This window comes from Strigops habroptila, chromosome 11, assembly GCF_004027225.2.
Source record: "Strigops habroptila isolate Jane chromosome 11, bStrHab1.2.pri, whole genome shotgun sequence".
NCBI classification, from domain to species: domain Eukaryota; kingdom Metazoa; phylum Chordata; class Aves; order Psittaciformes; family Psittacidae; genus Strigops; species Strigops habroptila.
This window is the reverse complement of record NC_046360.1, coordinates 2,277,645-2,297,039: the sequence shown is the minus strand read 5'-3', so window position 1 is coordinate 2,297,039 and position 19,395 is coordinate 2,277,645. Positions and strand designations below refer to the sequence as shown.

General features: G+C 53.8%; 3 protein-coding genes across 4 annotated transcripts in view; 2 read left to right on the top strand and 1 right to left on the bottom strand.

Annotated features, from left to right (window-relative positions):
* The first annotated feature begins 347 nt into the window (after positions 1-347).
* On the top strand, positions 348-6,683 carry CCDC63 (coiled-coil domain containing 63). Its single transcript, XM_030501841.1, has 11 exons — positions 348-470; positions 1,058-1,221; positions 1,385-1,574; positions 2,700-2,819; positions 3,294-3,475; positions 3,680-3,861; positions 4,338-4,558; positions 5,019-5,093; positions 5,471-5,663; positions 6,181-6,378; positions 6,543-6,683. Exons 1-11 carry the CDS (start codon positions 456-458, stop codon positions 6,650-6,652), a joined length of 1,650 nt encoding a protein of 549 aa, XP_030357701.1. The 5' UTR covers positions 348-455; the 3' UTR covers positions 6,653-6,683.
* Positions 6,684-7,059: 376 nt separating this feature from the next.
* On the bottom strand, positions 7,060-11,346 carry MYL2 (myosin light chain 2). Its single transcript, XM_030501842.1, is given in 8 exon segments — positions 7,060-7,487; positions 7,574-7,622; positions 7,702-7,777; positions 8,822-8,926; positions 9,796-9,871; positions 10,195-10,284; positions 11,232-11,282; positions 11,284-11,346. Coding segments are annotated over 8 exon segments (609 nt in total). The 3' UTR covers positions 7,060-7,388.
* A 7,906-nt stretch (positions 11,347-19,252) lies between these two features.
* Positions 19,253-19,395, top strand: part of CUX2 (cut like homeobox 2) — a 64,911-nt gene continuing 64,768 nt past the window's right edge. The window contains exon 1 of one of the 2 annotated variants that reach the window (XM_030501708.1): positions 19,253-19,326. In XM_030501708.1, the coding sequence (XP_030357568.1) occupies positions 19,264-19,326 (63 nt within the window). In that variant the 5' untranslated portion in view covers positions 19,253-19,263. The remainder of the gene's footprint in view (positions 19,327-19,395) is intronic. The other variant, XM_030501715.1, reaches the window with a different exon arrangement.

The window sequence follows — 19,395 nt, the reverse complement described above, 5'->3', positions numbered from 1 at the left end:
GGACCAGCTTTGGGGGTGAGGGCTGCGGGGTTGGCCCCAGTGCTGCAGTGGGATGGGGGCTGCATTGAGGCTATTTCCCTGCTCATGCTCCCTGGGGACTCTGCCCGCTGGCACAGGGGGTCTGGCCTCATTGGGATTTCTATGGAAACCCAGGTACCAAATGGGATGGAATAGCTCAAACCATCTGTTTTTCCCCAGCTTATAAGCTGGATAAGAGGAGCGTGCTTCGTGATGACATCCCTACACATGTTCTCCTTTTATTCATTGTGCAGCCATCTGTGATGGTTTCCTCATGTGCCAAAACACCTGAAGGATGGGCAGGGGGACACAACCACACCACTAACCCCTTACCCAGGTTTCGTTTCTCCCCTTGGAAAGCAGGGCTGTGCCCGTGGAGGCTCTTTCTTCCCCTTCCCAAGGTGCCTGCAGAACGACTGCAGGAGTAGCTGGAAGAAATGAAGAAGTCAAAGGTAAAAACTGAAGCACAAATCAAAGCTAAATTGGATCTGCCGTGGAGATCTCTGCAGAAATAAATGCTGTGGTGCAGTGAGCTGGATGGGAGGTGGGGAGGGAGCCAGGCTTTCTCTCGCCAGCAAGGTGCTGGGTTGTGCTGGGGCTGATTCTGCTGGGGATGAGGCCATGGCCTGAGATTTGGGTGTTTGGGAGGGTTGGGAGTTATACCTGAGGACACAGGTAGTGGTGGATCTAAATGTCACAGCTTCAGTGCTTACCTGTTGGGCAGTTTCTCAGCTAGAAGTCACCTTCCCACCGCTGGGGATGTGAGTGCTCCTGCTCCACTCCTGGGCAAAGCTGGGTTTGTTCACATCCCCAGCACGATGGGGTTTGCTCTAAAGTGGGTCAGACCCACTTATGGAGTTGGTTTCTGTGGCTCAGTGGTTTTGGTGGTGATGAACATCTCAGGTGGCAGCAAAGAGCTGATGGTGGTGACAAAGAGCTGGAGGTGATGCCATTAACCCACTCCCCTGTGTCCAGCTCCACTGTCTACCACTGCTGGTTGCATTTGCTCAAGTGACCAAACTCTCCCTCTCTGTGGCAGCGCCGAGGGCCCCCCTCGAGGCAGGATCTTTCAGATGAGCCTGTGAAGGAGTCAGAAAGGATGGTTGTGTCCGAGATCAAGAGACTGCAGAAGCAGTTTCGGATAGCAACGGAGAAGAGGAAGTCTTACAGTACCAACCTGAGACAGCAAATACAGGCTCAGGAGTGAGTTCAGCTTGACTCAGCTGCATTGTGCTCGGAAAGTTCCTCCGTGCCAAGATCTGGGGACCCCGGAGCTGAGACTGAGGGGGTGGGTGGTGGGTGTAGGACCTGCTCTGGTGTTGTAGATGGGATGTGCTAAATGTCATTTGTCATTCTGTTTTTACAGAAAAGAAATAGAGTCTCTGACTCAAGAACAGAGAGAGATGTCACTAACAATAGGCCAGATCATGTCTCCGAGAAATAAGATGCTGGATGACAGAAACCGTAGAGAGGCCCGATACCTTTTGCAGACCAGATATCAGTATGAGTCTCTGATTAGAGAAAGAAAAGCACTATTAGCTGTCCTGGACAACCAGGTAAGAGCATCTGGACTGTTCCCTGCTGAGCATAGTACAGCAGAGCAGAGTCACAGAGTGAGCCCTGGAGGTGAAACTCCTCGATGTAAAATGCATTTCGTTCAGGCCTTGGAATATAATGCTGCCTCCTGGCAAAAGACACATGACAACGACAAACGGATAGAGCCAGGCTCCCGTTCAAGTCAGCAGTGCTGGCTAGAAATGTAAGGTCTGACTCTCAACCTTGCTGTCCCACTGGTCTCTGCAGCTGCTCTTTGATGGCACACACCTGCCTGGGGTCACACAACATCCCTCTGCTTTTCCCTTGAATTTTCCTCCTGAAAAAGAGGCAAAAGTGGAACATTAGTTGTGCAGCCTGAGCCATGGCAAATAGAAGAGCAGCAGCACCTGAGGGATGTCCCATTACTTCTGAGGACAACCTCAGAATTTGGCCAGCAGTGGGGTCTGAGGCCAAGGGAAACCCAGTGCTACAGAAGAGACAGGTCCTTGCTGCTTTCTGCTCTGAACAAGCTGCCCATGACAGAAAGCAGGGAACATGCTTGCATGGTTTATAGTTGCTAGAAGTGCTGCAGAGCTTTCCACAACAGGGTTAGCTTTCAATCAGGGATGTCTTGGCTGAGTCATACCTCTCCCACCTGCTCCCTGCTTCGTTGTTCTCCAACTACTTCATTCTTCTCCTGGATTTATTTCCTCTGGCAGCTCCCCACTTCTGGAAGAAGTTTTCCTCCTCTCAGTCCCAGGGAGGACTGCACAGATCCCTGTCTGGCCAGCACAATGCCACTACCAAAACCCCATCCTCATTGCCTCTTCCACGCTACACAGAGTGCTGCTGTGCCTTGTCCAACACCTGCCGAATTTCCCTCCAGAGGCAGCTGCATTTCCTTCGTGACATGAAAATAAACCCATTCCTAGTTACAGTTTATGTTTCTGCATGTGCAGGATGGGATCCTTTGGGATTAAAGCTGCTTCTATAACTGTGAGCTCATTAATGACATGGTTGCTGTAGTTCAAGTCAACAGAGGGTATTTTCTTTGGCTAAGTGTCCTGACAAGAGTCCAGAACACAGGGGTGGAGATTAAGCTTTCCTTTTATTATGATTATTATTATTTTTAATCCGTGTTGCAGATACAAGAGCTGGAAAAAAAGGTTGTGAAGCAAAACCTGATAGCAACGAAAATAAAGCAAGCAAACTGTAGCAAACAGCTGCAGAAGCGGATTGACACGCTGGAGATGCGTCTATACAACGTAAGCAAACCTATTGCAGACCTTTGGAGACCACGTGTGGGGCCATGCTGGGACCTGTGTGAAACCCACTTTTTGGTCAGGACAAAGGGTAATTGTGCAAATGCATTTGGTTGACCTGAGCTGCATAAAGGACCTGGCTTGTTCCCCTGGCCTGATTGCTCCCAGAATATCTCAAAGGCTCCTTCAAGCTTGGTGACCCAAATGCAGCACTTGTGCCATGCCAACAAGCCTGAAGGTCTGCACCTGTGTAGCGATAAAACCACGCTGCCTGAAGCCACCTTGCGTTGGACAACGCCAGCTCCAGGTCTCTGTTGTGATGAGCCTGACTTACTGTTGCCTCCCCTGTCTTGGGGAGGATAGTGCAGGGCTGACTTAAGATCTCTCAGGCTGTGTTTGTCCTAGGTCTGGTCAAGGTCTTTCAACAGAAACCTGAGTCCTATACCAGCTTCAAGCTTTTTGCATCCCTCTCCCCAGGCCAGTGTCCATTTCAATACCATCCTGGCCAAAAATAAGAAGCTTCGAGAAGAGATTGAAAGCTTGCAAATCCGGAAAGCTGTTTTGGACAACTTCTACTTCAAGCTCCAAACAAAGCTGGATCAGCAGAAGAGAAGGATGAACGCTGCTGTTGAGCAAACCACACAAGCCTACGAGCAGCGGTACGTGGCTTTGAGAACCCTCTGTGGCAAACTCAGCACCAAGAAGCAATGCCAGTGATGAGTGTGGGTGTAAAGAGAGTGATTGCGACTTCAGAGAGAGGGTTCGGTGCTCTTGTCTAGAGCTGGGTGCTAAGGATTAGGTGTCTGATCAGTGCAGGGAGACTGGTACACATGGTGTAACCTGCTGCTGCTCTCTGTGTGCAGGTCGGAGGTGCGGGCAAGGATTGCAGCCATGAGTGAAAGGCACAGGAAAGACACTGCCCAGTATCACATCGAGATGCAGGAGCAGGAGCGTATCCTTGCACGGGAGACCAAACTGAAAGCCTTCATACTTGCTAAATTTACTGATCGCTCTGAACTGGAGGAACAGGCCAAAAAGGAAAGAGGTATCAGAGGAGAGAGAATATGTGCAGCTGGGACTGCCAACCAGGAGTCTGCACAGCTGGCAACGGGGCTCTTTATAGTGATTTATAGCACTGCACCCCAAAGGCAGGACCTCTCCCCTGTCCGAAGGCTCCTTCACCCAACCTTCACCCTACAAGTGAAAAGGATGAACAGTGATAACCACCCATCACTGTGTGTGCCCTTGGGACAGAGGGAGGGACGGGGATACTGCCCCTATGGGCAACCATGTCTCCTTTTATCCTCCTGGGGAGGGATCACACTGTGTTTGCCCCATTCCAATGAGGACAGTGACCTTCCTGCTTAGTTTCTGGGTGAAATCAGGACACCTTCTGCCGCTCTGGCACTGCTCCCCCCTGCCCTGAGCACCACACCAAACCCCACAGCACCTGCAGGAAAGGCTCGGCAAAGGGCAGCCTGCAGGGACACGCACAGCTTGGGCTCTCTGTCTCTCCCTCAGACTTGAAAGCAGCCCAGAGGGCCAAGAAGAGCCAAGGGGAGTGCTTTGAGACCCGGGAGGTGGCTTACAAACGCCTGCTGGAGCTGACAGAGGATGGGAATGTCGACCAGCTGCTGAATAGCTTCACTGAGAAGGAGCAGAAGAGCTTTGCCTGCTTCCTCTATGCCTCTGAGCTCAATGACGATATGGAGAAGATGCAGCGCAAGATCAGGGAACTCCAGGTCTGTTCCAGGCTCTTCATGTCTCCCCTCTCAGCTGGTGGTTTTGGGCTGGAGTGGGTTTTTCCTCTCCCATGTGTCCAGCATTACCACGCACACCAGAGCCCAGCTCTCAGCCTGCCACATGGGTGGGATTAGGGGAATGCAAAGAGGTAGCCAAAAATACAACTCCGATAGACAGAACTCTGTGTTCTCAGAGCTAAAAGTGTCTCAATGCTGCCACCGTGTACCCAGCAAAAATACTGCAGCATCCAGGAGAGTCAAGAGCTGCCTCTGCCTCACTCCTCTGGCTGGGGTGAGAGGAGGGGACATCACCTGCCCTCCTGGCATGGGGACAGTGGTCCCCAGAGGGGTCAAGTGGGATGTCCCTGCTCCCAGGGCGGAGGGATGGTGCCCAGCCTCTGTTGGGCACATCTGATGGGCATTCAGCCAGTATCCCCTTTGTGTGCTTGTGTTTACACAGATTGAAATTGCATCCCTCGTGAAGGGTCGGAAGCATGCAGAGACCAACAACATTCATCTCCTGAAGGAGCTGGAGGTATGGTGACCAGGATTTCCCTCTGCAAGGGCAGCAGATCCCTGTCTGTCTTGGCATGTCTCCTAGGGAGTCTGGTCCTGTCAATGCTGCTCTGGCCAACGGCAGAAAAGGGCCCTGCATTGGCTTTGGCAGCCCTGGCTCCCAGTGCATGGTGAGAGGGTGATTGGAGGGCTCCTGCCAACCCTGCTCCTCCTGGAGCCTTGTCCCTGGCATGAGGAGCTTGGGATCCCCTTCACAGAGCCTTTCCCCTGCAGGGATGGGAGCATCCCACAGCCTCTCCTGGGATGTCTCCACTGTCCAGACTGGAACTGGACAGCACTGGGGTTGTGGGGAGAGCAGGGAACTGGTGTGACACCTCACAAAACCTTTGCTGATAGAGAAATCTAACGGAAACCACTGAGGAAGCCAACCGGTACGAAGACTTATGCAAAGAGAGAAGCAAAATCCTGGGCCAGCTCAAATCCAGCATGGAAGTCCTGCTCAGAGAAATCGGCTGCGATGCTACGGACATAATGAAGCAGCTTGGAGAAAAAGGGGAGATCACAGATCTGAACCTGATGCAGTATTTTGGTGGGTCAGGGCTGCCCATCTGCCCATGCCACATGGCCTGGACCTTGTATGTCCACCACTTGCTTGCACTGTGTTTTAATTGGGCTGTTTTTTCCCCCCCTGCCCTGTCATGGATGAGTGTCCCTAATGTGATTTTGTGATGCTGAATTCCCAGCAAATTCAGGAACTAACCTGGCTGTCCCTGGAAGCGTTCACAAATGCTTAGTAAGGCCCTTAGTGACATGGGTTAGTGGTGAACTTGTCAGTGCTGGGGTAAAGGTTGGACTTGATGATCTTAAAGGTCTTTTCCAACTTAGTTGATTCTATGATTCTATGATCCTAGCGGACCCCCAAGCCCTCATCTTGGCTTTGGGTGTGGGACCCAGCCTTGGATTCTTGTCCCTGGGGAGACAGGCTGCCTGATAGCACTTCCATGGGAAAATCCATGGAAACAGCATGGATTTGCATGCTCAGCAAACATCTGGGGGTGGGTTTGGGCTCACAGAGGCCCTGTAGGATGGTGCTCCTTCTCACCCAGGTCTCATGGAGAAGAAGACCAACGAGCTCCTGCTGCTGGAGTCCATCCTGCGCTATACACTGACTGAAGGCTCCTCTCCGGACCTGCCCTTCACCAACCCACTGCTGGCAGGCTCCGAGCTCCTCCGGGCGATAAACTGGTCCCAGGTCTGCCCACCACCTCCCACCCCGGACGGCAACAACGACGCCATCGATGCCTGTGAGTGCGGGAGGCGGGAGGGAAGAGCTCTGTCCATGAAGCCAGACAATCCATGATTCCTATGGCCCGCTGTCACCCGTCCTCCCCAGCCAATCCCACCCAGCCTGTCCCGCCCCAGCAGGTATATAAGGTGTGTGTGATGGGGTGGATGTTTTCTTGGGCAGTGGAGGTGCCTCTGGACCATGGTCAGCTTTGCCAGATGGTTCTCCAGAATCGCGAGAAGGACTGGGACAACGCTGCTGGCACGGATGAGAACGCACCAGGGATGGAATAAATAAACAGTTTTACTCTTGAGTTCCCCTCTGCTTCTGCATCCTGGACATCATTCCATCTCCCTTCTCCTCTGGAAGGAGCCCAACGCCTTCTGCAGGCTTCAAAAGGTGATATTTCGGCATGGCTTCACCCACTGCTGACAGCCACGGCGGCCAGGGCCCACTGCTCTCCAGTGGGATGCTGTCCCCATGGCACAACCCAGCGTACTTCCTGCAGCCAGGCATTGTGTAGCTGCAAGGGAGGAGATGGAGACCACAGTCCCAGTCCTGCCCCATACCTGCCCAGGGGGAATGGGGGGATATAAGGGGAATGAGTGTGCTTGCTGGGTGTTCCCTGCTAACCTGGCAGGAGCGGGCAGCTCTCTGCTGCCTAAAGTAAAGCTGAGCTCAGTGCTGGTCCCAGGCTGGTGGGACCGGATGGCTGCTTGCCACAGCTCGGTGCCGAACAGGCTGTTTGGGGCTGGGAGGTAGGCCAGGCTGGGTCATGTTGAGGCAGAGGGACTGAGGGCACAGGAGGATGATGTGCAGTGGGGCTGTGACGCTGGGGTGAGGGTCTGGGAGGGATCCAAGGGCACAGACACACCGCACAGACACACTACAGAAGCCCAAGCACCGCTCACACCAGCGGCTGGATTCCCTCTTGCCAAAAGGCAGTTTAATGTGGATGCCATTCGTGTGTTCCCCAGGGAAGGAGGCACAGGGACCTGAGGTGATCTCGCAGTGCCCAGAGACCATGGGTTAGTCCTTCTCTTCACCGTGTGTAATGACATGGACGAGGTTTTTGTAATCCAGGTTGCCAGACATGTCTGGAGGGAAGGCTGCGAACATCTGCTCCACCTAAAGGGAAGGAGACAGGTTGAAAAGGTGGCACAGAAGAGGTTTGTGGCTGGGGGTCTGTCGGGATGGTGGGAAGGAGCTCGTACCTCTTCCTGGGAAAACCTCTCGCCCTGTGTCATCAGCATTTCTTTGATGCTGCAAACAAGAGTGTGGTGAGCACCAGAGAGGCCTCGGCGGGGACACCCACCCTCCCCCTGGCCACCCCTGCACTTACTAGGCAGATTTCAGTCCTTTTCCCTCTGGATCAAACACCTTGAATGCATTCAGGATCGTCTCCTCTGGGTCTGCTCCTGCGGGTGACATGGGCACAGCCATTGGAGGCAGTGGAGGAGGAAGCCACCTGTAGGCTCCTGCTTCCCACAGCCTTTGGGGGGAGAAGGGGCAGGCTGGGAAGCATCATTCCCACAGGAATGTCAACCCTGCAGCTGGGGCCTCAAGCGGAGGTGGTGGCTGTTGAGGAGCCGATGCAGGGCTATGGCGTGGCCACAGAGCAGGCTGTCACCACTGCCCGGCAGCTGGCGTCTATCTTATCTTTGGGTGTATTTATAGAGCTCCAGGCTCTGGGCCTGCAGAGCCTCCTGGAGAGCTGCAGGGAGGCTGCATACCTTGGGTTGTGTGTCAGCAGGCTCAGAGGCACTGCACGATCTCTTTGTCCCCTCTTACAGGGACAGCAGCATCGCAGCCTGTTGGGGTTTTTTGAAGGCTGGAGAAACTGAGGCATGGAGACCTGCTCACACCCCACAACAGGTTGGGGAGACATAGAATGAGATCCAGCCCCAGCCCTGCCTTTGGGACTGTTGGTATTGCAAATCAGTGTGGATTTTTGGGATGCAGGGACCTCACTGGGGTCCCTGATACTGCGTTTGTTCTATCTGTGGTGTCTCAGGACAGGGAAGCAGGGAGAACACCAAGATGTGGAGGATGAAGACTGGAGCTCTTGGGAGGAGAGGTTGTTGCTGGTGAAATCCCACCATAGCCTCTATCTTTGGGAGGTCCCTGTGCTGCCTCTGGGAGAAGGTGGCACTAAGGGATGTGGGAGGGATGGGTAAGAGAGGTAATTTCACAAGTATCCCATGGTTGTCCTCACGTGTGACCTTTTTCCCTGGCATGGGAAGCACCTTTGTTCTTCCCACTTCCCATGCTCTGCATGCTGCAGTACAGCAGCCAGGGCCACTTGCTTTCCTTCAGCAGCTCCCATCTGATGCCTCCATGGACCCTTTGACGGGTCTCCCTGGAAGGGTGATGGAGGCCTTGGGAGTTTGGTGACTTCCTTAGGTGGGACAGGATATTGGTGATGGTGTTGGTGCCCACCGACCCCGCAGCTGCCCTCTCACCCTTGAGTTTCTCCCCAAACATGGTGAGGAACACGGTGAAGTTGATTGGGCCGGGCGCCTCCTTTATCATCTCCTCAATCTCCTCGTTCTTCACGTTCAGGCGCCCTAGGGGAGAGCAGCGGTGGGTGAATTGGGTGTCCATGTCCAGCTGCAGATGTGTGCAGCCCTCCAGGCTCTGCTCTATGTGCTGGAGGCTAAAAGACACACCATGGGAGCCTTCTCCGGAGGTTTTTCCCCCATCTGAAGCAGCACAGCCCTAGGGAGCCACCTCTGACAAGGAAGGGCAGTGGCAGAAGTGAGGATGGGAGAATCATGTGCTGATTTCCATCATCTCCATCTCTGCTTTCTACAGCCTCAGGATCACAGAAAAGAGGGCTGCAAAGGGCTGAGCTGTGCTGCTTCCTTCCCTCACTGCCCCATGGAGCAGCCTGCTTCAGCCCTCCTTGGAAGATGTTTTGGGTTGAAACAACCAGTGCTGCTCCTCCCTATGTCAGAAGGGAACAGGACTGAATACCTACATCCTTTTAGCCAACTTTGCATGTCTTTGGGATCCCCCAGCCCCATCACTGGTTCATGCTGGCCTCTGTGATGAGAGAGCCAAGCTCACAACTTCACAGCTTCCCACAAAGCCCATAAATCCCCCTAATGCCCATACACCCAGGGATGCTGTAGGATGGGCCCAACCAGGTCCTTCTTAGCACACGAAAAGGCAGGAAGCATTTGGCTGTGTATAATCCAGCAGTTGGGTCTCTGGGATAAAACACCCGCTGCTGTGGGATCTGCTCCCTCATGGGAGTCATCCCGGGTGGGATCCCACCAGCTAACAGAAGCGGGTTTGGATCAGGAGGTTTTCAGTGAAGCAACAGATCCAGTTACTGCTGGGGCTTGGTTAAATGGGGGGTCACAGCTGGTTTCTCACGTAATAGGCCTGATGTTGTCTAAGCTGTTAGGAAGGATCCTAAAAGGGGGCTCACCGAGTGCAGCAAAGGTGTCTCTTAGATCTGCCTTGTCTATGAAGCCATCCCGATTCTGATCCATGATGGTGAATGCCTGGAAGCACAGAGGGAGGGCAGGGAGCACAGGGAGAGGGAGACTTGTCAGCCTTTGCAAAGGCTTTAGTACCCTCCTCCTCCTCCCTTCGACTTGGATGGAACAAGAGCACCTTGAGCCCTCCCAGGATGGAGTAACAACCATCACCCAAATCCAGCAGCAATCCTGGCCCCTGCACCCTTGGGTGTTGTGGGGTGATGGCTTCCTATGGCAGCCCAAACCCTAACGCTGTACAGACCCATGTGCCAGCAGTGCAGGGGAACATCATGAGGAGCTGAAGGTCACATCACATCATGGACCCTCGGTCATCCAAATCCACCTACCTCTTTGAATTCCTGGATCTGGGCCTGCTCAAACATGGAGAAGACGTTGGAATTAGCACCTTCAATCCTCTTCTTGGCTTTCTTGGGTGCCTGCAGGGGTTCAAGTATGTATCACTAATTCACTGGCTTTTTATGGTGTGGAATAAAAGCATGAAACTACCCTATTTTTAGGTGAGTCCTTCATGGTAGCTCTGGGCTGGTGCTGCTGCTCTGCTCTCTTCCCTGGGTGCTTGGTGCATTGCTCAGCTCTGGACACATGCAACCCTCCCATATTGAGGGAGATTTAAGATTCCTGCTTAAATTACAGCTCTATCTTTGCTTTCCTGATGAATTTAGCCAAATAGGTCCCAGGAAAGATGAGCTGGGAAATCGCTTCCCTACCAAAGGCTATGGCAGGTAAAAGGGTTGGTACCAGGGTGAGATTGAGATCTCCCTGGGTGGAAATCCAGGTTTGGGAGCGCGCTGCTGAGGTTGCACCTAAGGGCTGTAGTAATTAGGTGCTTCCTTACCCTGCTGTGCCTCACTGAGAGCTCTTATTAAACTGTTTGCTTAATAAAAGAATCTGCCTCCTGCTGCAGTGAGGCTTGAAACAACCAGAAACAGCTCAAAGTGTCTTTTATAAGGAGCAGAGGGCAGAGCCACCCGCCATCCCACCCTGCCCATCATTCCTCTTCCCAACCACGCATGCCGGCAGCCTTTCCCTCTAACTGGGGGGGGGTCTGCCAGAGAAGGGATTTTAGGGAATACAATGGCCCTTCCTCTTGCTGTATGGAGGAAGGGAAAGCAGAAGGATGGTGTTTGGAGCCCAAAACCCTCTGCCCCAGTTAGAAAGCTCTGCTAGTGTGGGATACACCTCTCTGTTCCCCACAGGATGCTGCCAATGCAGCCACATTGCTCACCCCCTCCCAGGGCAGGAGGGACCTTTGGCCATGAGATCCCTGTCGCCTCCGTCATTCCCTGCACGTTAAAGCTATCCTGGTGAAAAAGCTAACAGATTTTGCCTCTTCCCGCTGGAATTCTGGGCGCTCAGTACTCACCATGGCTTCGCACAGGCACTGATGTTGCTGCGAGAGGTGTCTCAGAGGCAAGTCCCTCCTTCCCCTTAGGCTGAAACAATAAATACATCCCACCCCGGGTTAAAAATAGCCTCATGCCCACTTTTGGCTGTAGTAGGTAAATCAGCCACCCCCAACCCTCTTGTCTCAGGCTCTCTCTGTCCCCCTCTCTCTAATCTGGAATAGCAGCTTCTTGTCAGCGGCTGACGTGACATGTGAGAGCCAGAGAGGGTTTCAAGGTTAATCAAGTGGCCCCACAGCTCCCACACTGGAGATGCTGACCCATAGTGGGGACTGCACAGGAGCAATCCCACCTATGTTCGTCACTTGGGATGGGAATGGGCTTTTCCCCTCTGCTGGGACATGCAGGGAGGGTTTGGGCTGTGGGGACCCCCAGATGCAGTCCCCCAAGCCTTGGGATATGGGTGTTTTGTCTCGGTCCTGCCAGGCAGCTTTGGGAGCCTTCATCCTTATCACAGCGTGGCAAAGCAGGATGCTGTGGGTGGCGGAGACCCCCTGCCCAGCCTGCAACCAGGTCCTATCACTGTGATGCTCCAAGAGCCTGAGCCCCTCATCTCCAGCCAAAAGGCAGCCATCCTGCTGCATGCAGCACCCCATTCGATTGCTCCGGGACAAGGCTGGATGTGATGCTGAGCTCCCACAAAGCAGGGCAGGCACGCAGGGCTCCTCTCTCATGTGTCACCCCCCACCGGGGCACCTGTCACACACTTAAGCCAAACACTTGCTCACCCTGGTCCCAGAAAGACGCATGGGATTAACTCTCCCCATCCCGGGTGCGGAGCCGCATCCTGCAGCACCCAAAGGCAGCGGCACTGGTGTCACCAGCCATCATGGCTCACCAGCCCAGGCATGGCACGGCCACCGTGGCCTGAGGCTGCATATCTGCAGCAGGAGCCACCAAACATCAGGGACTGTAATGATAGGACAAGGGGTGATGGATTTAAACTGAAACAGGGGAAGTTCAGGTTAGATATAAAGAAGTTCTTCCCTGTGAGGGTGCTGAGGCGCTGGCACAGGGTGCCCAGAGAAGCTGTGGCTGCCCCATCCCTGGCAGTGTTCAAGGCCAGGTTGGACACAGGGGCTTGGAGCAACCTGCTCTAGTGGAAGGTGTCCCTGCCTGTGGCAGGGGGTTGGAATTGGATGAGCTTTAAGGTCCTTTCCAACCCAAACCATTCTGGGATTCTATGACTCTATGGCCTTGACCTGGTGGCTGGGACACGGGGCACTGCTGAACTCACTGCCTGGAATCATCCCCTCCACATGCCAAGGAGGCTGGAGGGCTGGAACAGAGCTGGGAACAAAAGGGACCATGAAACCAGATCCCCGGAGCTCCAGGCTCTGCCAGACACTGCCCTTGTTCCCCCAGAGGACACAAATACCTTGTTTAATCCCTGACACTTGCCACTCGGATGCACCTCGACTCTGGGCTGCTGCAGCCAAGCCAATGAGGATGGCATTATGGAGAGGATTTAAGAAGCCAGCAGGGAAATGCGTAGGCAAAAGTGCCCAGAGAGGGGAAAATTCCTGATCCAGGAATGACTGCCTCGTCTGGATGGAGCTGCAGCTGAGGGAAGGGATTTCAGGATGGGTTTTGGGGTCTCTCTGAGCAAAAGGGCAGATGAGAGAGCCAAGGGGCAGAGACAGGGCGAGGACCAGCCCTGGGCATAGCCAGGGATGAGAGGGATCAATCTTGGTGTGGATGCTCCCTTCTCCTGCCAAGTTCAGCTGGATTCATCGGCCAGCCGAGCCCAATTACCTTAATTTGTGGCATTAAGGAAAAATCCATAAGCATCAGGGAAGTGATGTGTAGCAGTTAAACGGGACTGGTCGGCCGTGAAGCCGCCGGCGCTGCCTGGATGCTGCCCATCCATGGCTCCATGTCCATGCCCAGGCATGGCTGGTAGTGCAGGAGGCAGCCCTGGAGCCATGGAGATATCCCAGGTTGGGCTTTTTTTGGGGGGAGAAGCACCATTTCTGCCTGCCCAGCCTGGAATAGGTCAGAACTTTGTCTCTCCTCAGTGTTGCCCGTGTTGTGGTTGGGGGTACAATGGTGGCTGGGGGCTTTGAGGGGCTGGATGTACTGAATGTGGCACAGGAATGCTGGCTGGGAATGGGGTGCAGATGGCTGCCTGTGTTTCGGCTGCGATTTGTAAGACGGTGCATCTGCTCCACTGCTCACTTCTCACTGTCAGACCTAATCCTCTGTGCTGCATGGGCCGGATCCTGACCCCACAGTGAGGATCCTGGTCCAGCCTGGGGATGGAGGCAGCTCAAGGCGCATCTTTTCCTTCCGCTGCTGTGGATATTGGGGGATTTATTGGCATCCAGTAAAAAACGAGTGCTTTAAATATGTATGCATGTACATATATGCCTATGGAGCTCCGTAGTGAACAAAAGAGCTGTTGGGAAGTGGCTGCGGCTTGTGAATGGATGTCAGGGAATAACACACATATCTGCGCTGTGGCAAAATCAAGCGCTGTCCTTCTTATCTGCAAAAAAAAGGCCTGTGTTTTACATGAAAAAGCCTTTCTAATTAATAGGACAGCCCCTCTTGAGCTCGATAAAAAATGGAGTCAAAAGGATTTGATTAACCCCTGCTCTGTTCGCGGCGCGTGCTCTGCCTGAGCCAGACGCGTGCCTGAGCCCAGCCACGTCCTGCCCGTGGCCGATAACGGGCTCCATCATCCCATGGAGCCCAGCAGCATCACGCCCAGGGGTAGCCCCATATTTGGACATCAATGGAGATGATTTGGGGTGTTCCAGGCCCCAGGGCTGGCCATGCACAGCCACATCGGTGGGTCAGGGTGCTCTGGAGCCACGGCTCAATCCACGCCATTGCAGTTTCCTTATGAATATCTTCTGCTCCAACGGGTATTCTTCTCTGTGATCAGATACATTTGAATAAACTGATACATATGTATACACACCAGTACATTCCCATTCAAACCAATGTAAATTACCTTTGACCAATACATTTTCCCAGGAAATCGATGCATTTTAACACTGGATAATATTTATGAAATTGAATTTTTTATTGAAGCTAATGCAATTCTCTTCTATTTTATGCATTTTTATTAAACTAATGCATTTTAAATTAAACTGTTGTATATTAACTACAATGGCTGTTGGTACTTACCGTGAAATAATATATGTTTGCTGAAATCAATACATATTCCAAACCTAGGAATTTCCAGTTAACAAGGCTATATCAAATATAACAAATGCATGTAGCTACTTAATTTGATGCTTATATACACTGGCTGCTGTATTTGTTTATTGGTGATGATTATTTTTAAAGGGAGAAAGATTATTAAAGATTGAAGGATGGATTCCTGTGCAGCTGCAGTTTGAAGGTGGTGGTGGTTACTCTATCCCCGGTGCTCACACTGAGGGTGGCCATTGAGGAGGCCAGTGTATCCCAGTGATGAAGCCCATCTCCTCTGCCACCGATGGCCTCTGTGTCCTTGGTCACATCCCTGTGCCTGATTTCCCATTGCATGGGGGCTTGGGGGCATCCTTCCCTTGGGCTCATCACACTGCCCCCACAGCCCCTTTCTGCTGGCAGCATCTTCAGGAGGGTTTTATGCATCTCCCCTTGGAGTTCAGAAGGTTTCCATGTTTAACAGCTTATTCTAGACAGACCTAATTTAGCAGCTTTTCCTGATTCAGCTCCATTTTCACTTGGAAGGATATATCACTGCGGTAATGACCAGGAGTGTTTGCCCAACTCAGGAGCGTGGGGAAGAGCTGCCACCCACAAAACAGAGCTGGGGACCGGCTGACCTGAGGATGGGGATGAGAATGAACAATACCCCCATCCCCAAGTTGGCCTGTCCACGATGTGCCTTGTGCTGTGCACAGGATGTGGCCCCAGGAGGAGGTGGCCATCCCGGCCTCTGGAGCTGCGGCGTTGACAGGGAAAAGCCATAAATAGCAGCATTATCCACCATGCGCGCGCCGAATGGTGCCATAGTTGAGATAATTTGGGAGAAGCAATAAAAGAGGAAAATTAATTAGAGAGCATGTGCTAATTGTAGGGGGAATGTGCCTGGATATAAGTAGCCGTGGCAAAAAGGCGGCTGGTGGAGGGGCCCGAGCATCCCTCCCGCACATCCTGGGTTACCCGGGGGGCACCAAGGGCTGAGGCCGGGCACAGCTCAGTGCATGTCCCGCGGGAGTGATGGGCACGGAAGGGAGATGCTGTGTGTCCCCAGCGATGTCTCAGCCTGCACTGCTGTGCCCCCCATGAACTCCCTCATGTCCCCCAGTGTACCCCACGGGAGGTGTGTGCGTGTCCCCAGCCGCTCCGGTGCCCCCCGGTGCCCCCGCCCCAGCCCTGTGGGACGCGCTGCAGCTGCCGCAGTGGCCACCAGGTGGCGCCGTTGTAGCGGGCGCGGTGCGGGCGCTGCCTGGAGCAGGCGGGGCGGGGGAGAGAAGCAGGGAGAAGGGCAGGAGGGAAAGGGGCCGGAGGGAGAGGGCAGGCTGTTGGAACAGGGGAGATGCCATGAAGCCACATCACCTGCGGAAATGGGCTCCTGCGCCACCAAACACTTTCAGTCATGTGTGAGAAGATGGGAAAGAGACTGAGCGGCCCCATATCCCGCTGTGGGGTTGGCTCCTGCTTCCCCTGGCTGGCAGAGCCAGCCAGCGCTGGGATAGCCCTGGTTTCTCCCACTGGAAGAGACAGAGACCCCGCAGTGAGGGCACTGGGCAGGCAGCCCCTTGTGACAACTGACAAGGGTTGCGCTGCCTTCTCCTGCATGGGATGGGGACAGAGCTCTGGAGCAGTTGTTTGGGTCTTCGCGAGGGTCTTCCTGCTCTGAGAAGCTCCTGACCAGCCCCAGGGCCTGATTTGTCCCCACTCATCCCTTGGTGGGGCTCCTGGTGTCCTACTGCCTGTCCTGGGGACAAGGCCAAGCAAGCCCACCATCACCACTGGTGTCTGGCTCTTGCTGCCAGCATCACCCCTCAGCTGCTATATGGTGCCAGATCACTTCACAAAGGGCTTATGTGGGTCAAAACCATCAGGAAGATGAGAATAAATTAAATGGGAATGTGCTGAAATCTAACTATGATTATATTCTTTTTTTAAGTACACAGAAAAGCCCCTTCCATATTTTAATTAAAAGCCTTTCAGAAGAGGAGGCAAGGGGCTGCCATTTACAACGGGCTATTGTCAGGCACACAAAGCAAACCCTTCTGGAGACAAACTGATTTATTAACCTGCACCTCACAGCACTCCCTGAGGCAGGGGAGCTGGGGGGGGGACACAGTGGGATGGGGGTCCCCCTGCTCTCCCGGGGTGCCCCAGCACCAGCAGGATGGTGCCTGAGGGGACATGGGGACAGGGGGACACATGGGGAGCAGGGATGGAGTGTGCCACCCGCAGCCCTGCATCCCTCTGCATGGCACAGGGTGCAGTTTCTCTCCTCTTCCTTATGGCTCCCATTGATTTGTTAATGATTTGGCCAAACAGAAACATTCCTCCAAAGCCCACAATTTAATTTGCTCACCAAAGATGCCCAGTTAATTTGATTTCTGATTTATGAGCAGGCTCTTCTGCTGCCTCCGTGGCAGAGAGGGGCAGTGATTTATGGGTGTGAGATCAGCTTTGTGGGTGCAGGGGGAAGGCCCCCTTGCTGGGACCTCTCTCTGACAGTGTCCAACAGCAGATGTCTGGAACATCTTGGTCATGAACAGCCCAATCCCTGTCATTAGCTTGGCAAGGACACTTTGGCATCCAACAGCAGAAACCAACACTCACCCCAGCAAAGACCATCCACCCCACCTGAGTTTATTAGCCCATCTATAGCCAAACCTCCCCCTGTGCATGGCCCTTAAAGGGATGAAAACCATTTCCCATGGAGGGATCCTCACCTTGCACAACCTGTGCTCTCATCCCTGCTTAACTACAGCCTCATTAAGCCAAATGTGAAGCACCTTCCTGGCACCACCTGCAGCCCCAATCTCATTACGAATCTCAGTACCTCCCACTGCTTTGGGCTAAGAGAGAACCTATTTATAGGGTTTGGATTCCCAGAGCAAAGTTGGGTCCTTGACGTGGGTGCACCCAAGCAGGGGCAGTGCAGAGGCATGTGGTGGCTGAGGTCTCAGAGCATCCATGGGGTTTGCTGCTGATGATAACAAAGTTGAGGTTTCAGCTTGGCATTTTGAATCTGCACCAGTTCCAAGTGGATGCTTTTGTTGCAGCACCATGAGGAGGATGTTCTGTGGGAGCCCCCTTCTCCAGCCAGCTCTGGAGGTGGGAAAGAAGCTGGACCAGAGCTCGCAGGAGCATTCCAGCTCTAACACAAACTGCCTTGGTTTTTGCAAGTCTTTCCTTTGAACTTTGATTTTCTGTTCACTTGTTCTTTTGCCTGAGGCAATTTGCAATTGTGGGATTGCGAGCAGCTCTGAGTTTCTCTGAGTGGAAGAGATGAGAAGGAGGAGATCATTTGCTAGCTGTTCATGCTATTGCGTGGTGCCAAGGTCACTTTGGGTGTCTGCCTTATTCTTTTGGACTGTTCTCCCAGCCCAGGTGAACTTCAGACAGCAAGAAGGGAAGGAGCAACCCTGTCCCTGTGGCAGCTGGATGTGCCTGCAGAGCAGGGTGCAGTTTGGAGGCTATTCCTTTGATGCCTTCTGAACACAAATGGTGCTTTTTGGTGGAATCCCAAGAGTACCGCACAATGCAGATAATAGCAGCAGAATGATACCTGGGCTGCCAGGTGAGGCCAAGCCACAGGGGCTGTTTCATCCCTGCATCTCCAGTGCAAGATCTCCTGCAACAAAGCTGAGAGCTTTGGGACTGGGATGGTGAAGGACTGAGTGAGAGCTGCAGGAGCACTCGTCCTGGGTTTGCTGGTGTCCACACACACGGGCAATGGAGGCTGCCAGGATCTCTGACCATCTCCCTGTGAGCACTGGGATCTCCACAACGGCAAATGGTGACAGGTAAGACACAGGGGACCAGTGTGATGGTGAAGGATGGGGTGCTGCAGGATGCCCTCATCCTCTCTGCAGTTTTAGAGGAAAAGCAGCTCCTGTGGCTTGCAAGCCCAGAGCAATGCTTCATCCCCTGTTGCGGGGTGGTGGGGACCGCAGCTTGCCCCACACTGGGTCTCAGAGCAGCTGGGAGGTGGGTTTGTGTCACAGCCTGGCAGGAGCCGCAGGCTCTTCCATGCACAGGGACATGCGTGTGTCTGCACGACAGCTTGAGGTGTGCCCTGCTTCTTGGCAGGAATATTGAACTGCTGCATTTGCTTGGGCTGCAAATACCCACCTGCAAAATGTGCCCAAAGGGGCAGCTCAGCCCTTCTCTACTCAACAGTGACTCTTGGCAATCACAGCATGGCTCTGCTTGCAGTTTTATGCTCAAAGCCCTTTCTTTGGATGTTGGTGTGGTTGGTACAACAGGATATGGGGAAACTTGAGGCAGAAACTGTAAAGTTGGGGGGTTTTTTGGTAGGAAAGCAAAGGGGGTGTTTCTTGGACAGGTTTTATTACTGCCCAAATGCTGATATCTGAGCCCCACTGCTCTGTTGAAGTTGGCTCAATTCTTCAGAGCCCAATTGCATTGAGTGATTTAAATACATAGTCCTAAACCAATCTGAATTTGGGGATTTTCCCGGTTGGGCTGTGCTGCGACCGTGTTTGCTGTAGCAATTCCCACCAGGGTCAAAGGTGCTGTGGAAGTGTCAGGTTAGAAGGGAAAACCAACTAAAGTTTAACGGGCGGCTTCTGGATGCCGATTTCCCACCTCCCCGCGGCGCGGGATGTTCTTGAAACACCGGGAAAACCCAAGCCATCAATCGCGCCCCTTTCCCGGCCATAGCGGGGGGGGGGGTCCCATGGACCCGAGCAGGGCTGCGGGCGGGGCGAGGCGGCGGCGGGGCCGCCCCCGGCGGTGGAGGCGGGCAGGCGGCGCGGTGCGGTCCGGTGCGGTGCGCTCCGCTTCTCTCCGCGCCCCTCCGCGCCGCCGGTCTCCCCCAAGATGGCCGCCGACGTGGGATCGATGTTTCGATACCGGACGCGATTTGATGTCCGCCGGCTCCAGGTTGGTGGCGGCGGCGGCCGCGGGGCTGGCGGCGGGCGGAGGATGGATGGAGCGAGCGGGGCGGAGGGG

What these genes read in the sequence shown, in the direction of transcription:
- CCDC63 (XM_030501841.1), top strand. An exon ending in CAGCAAATACAGGCTCAGGA is followed by an intron (nt 1,222 to 1,384) that starts GTGAGTTCAGCT and finishes CTGTTTTTACAG; the next exon opens with AAAAGAAATAGAGTCTCTGA. An exon ending in GCAAGATCAGGGAACTCCAG is followed by an intron (nt 4,559 to 5,018) that starts GTCTGTTCCAGG and finishes GTGTTTACACAG; the next exon opens with ATTGAAATTGCATCCCTCGT.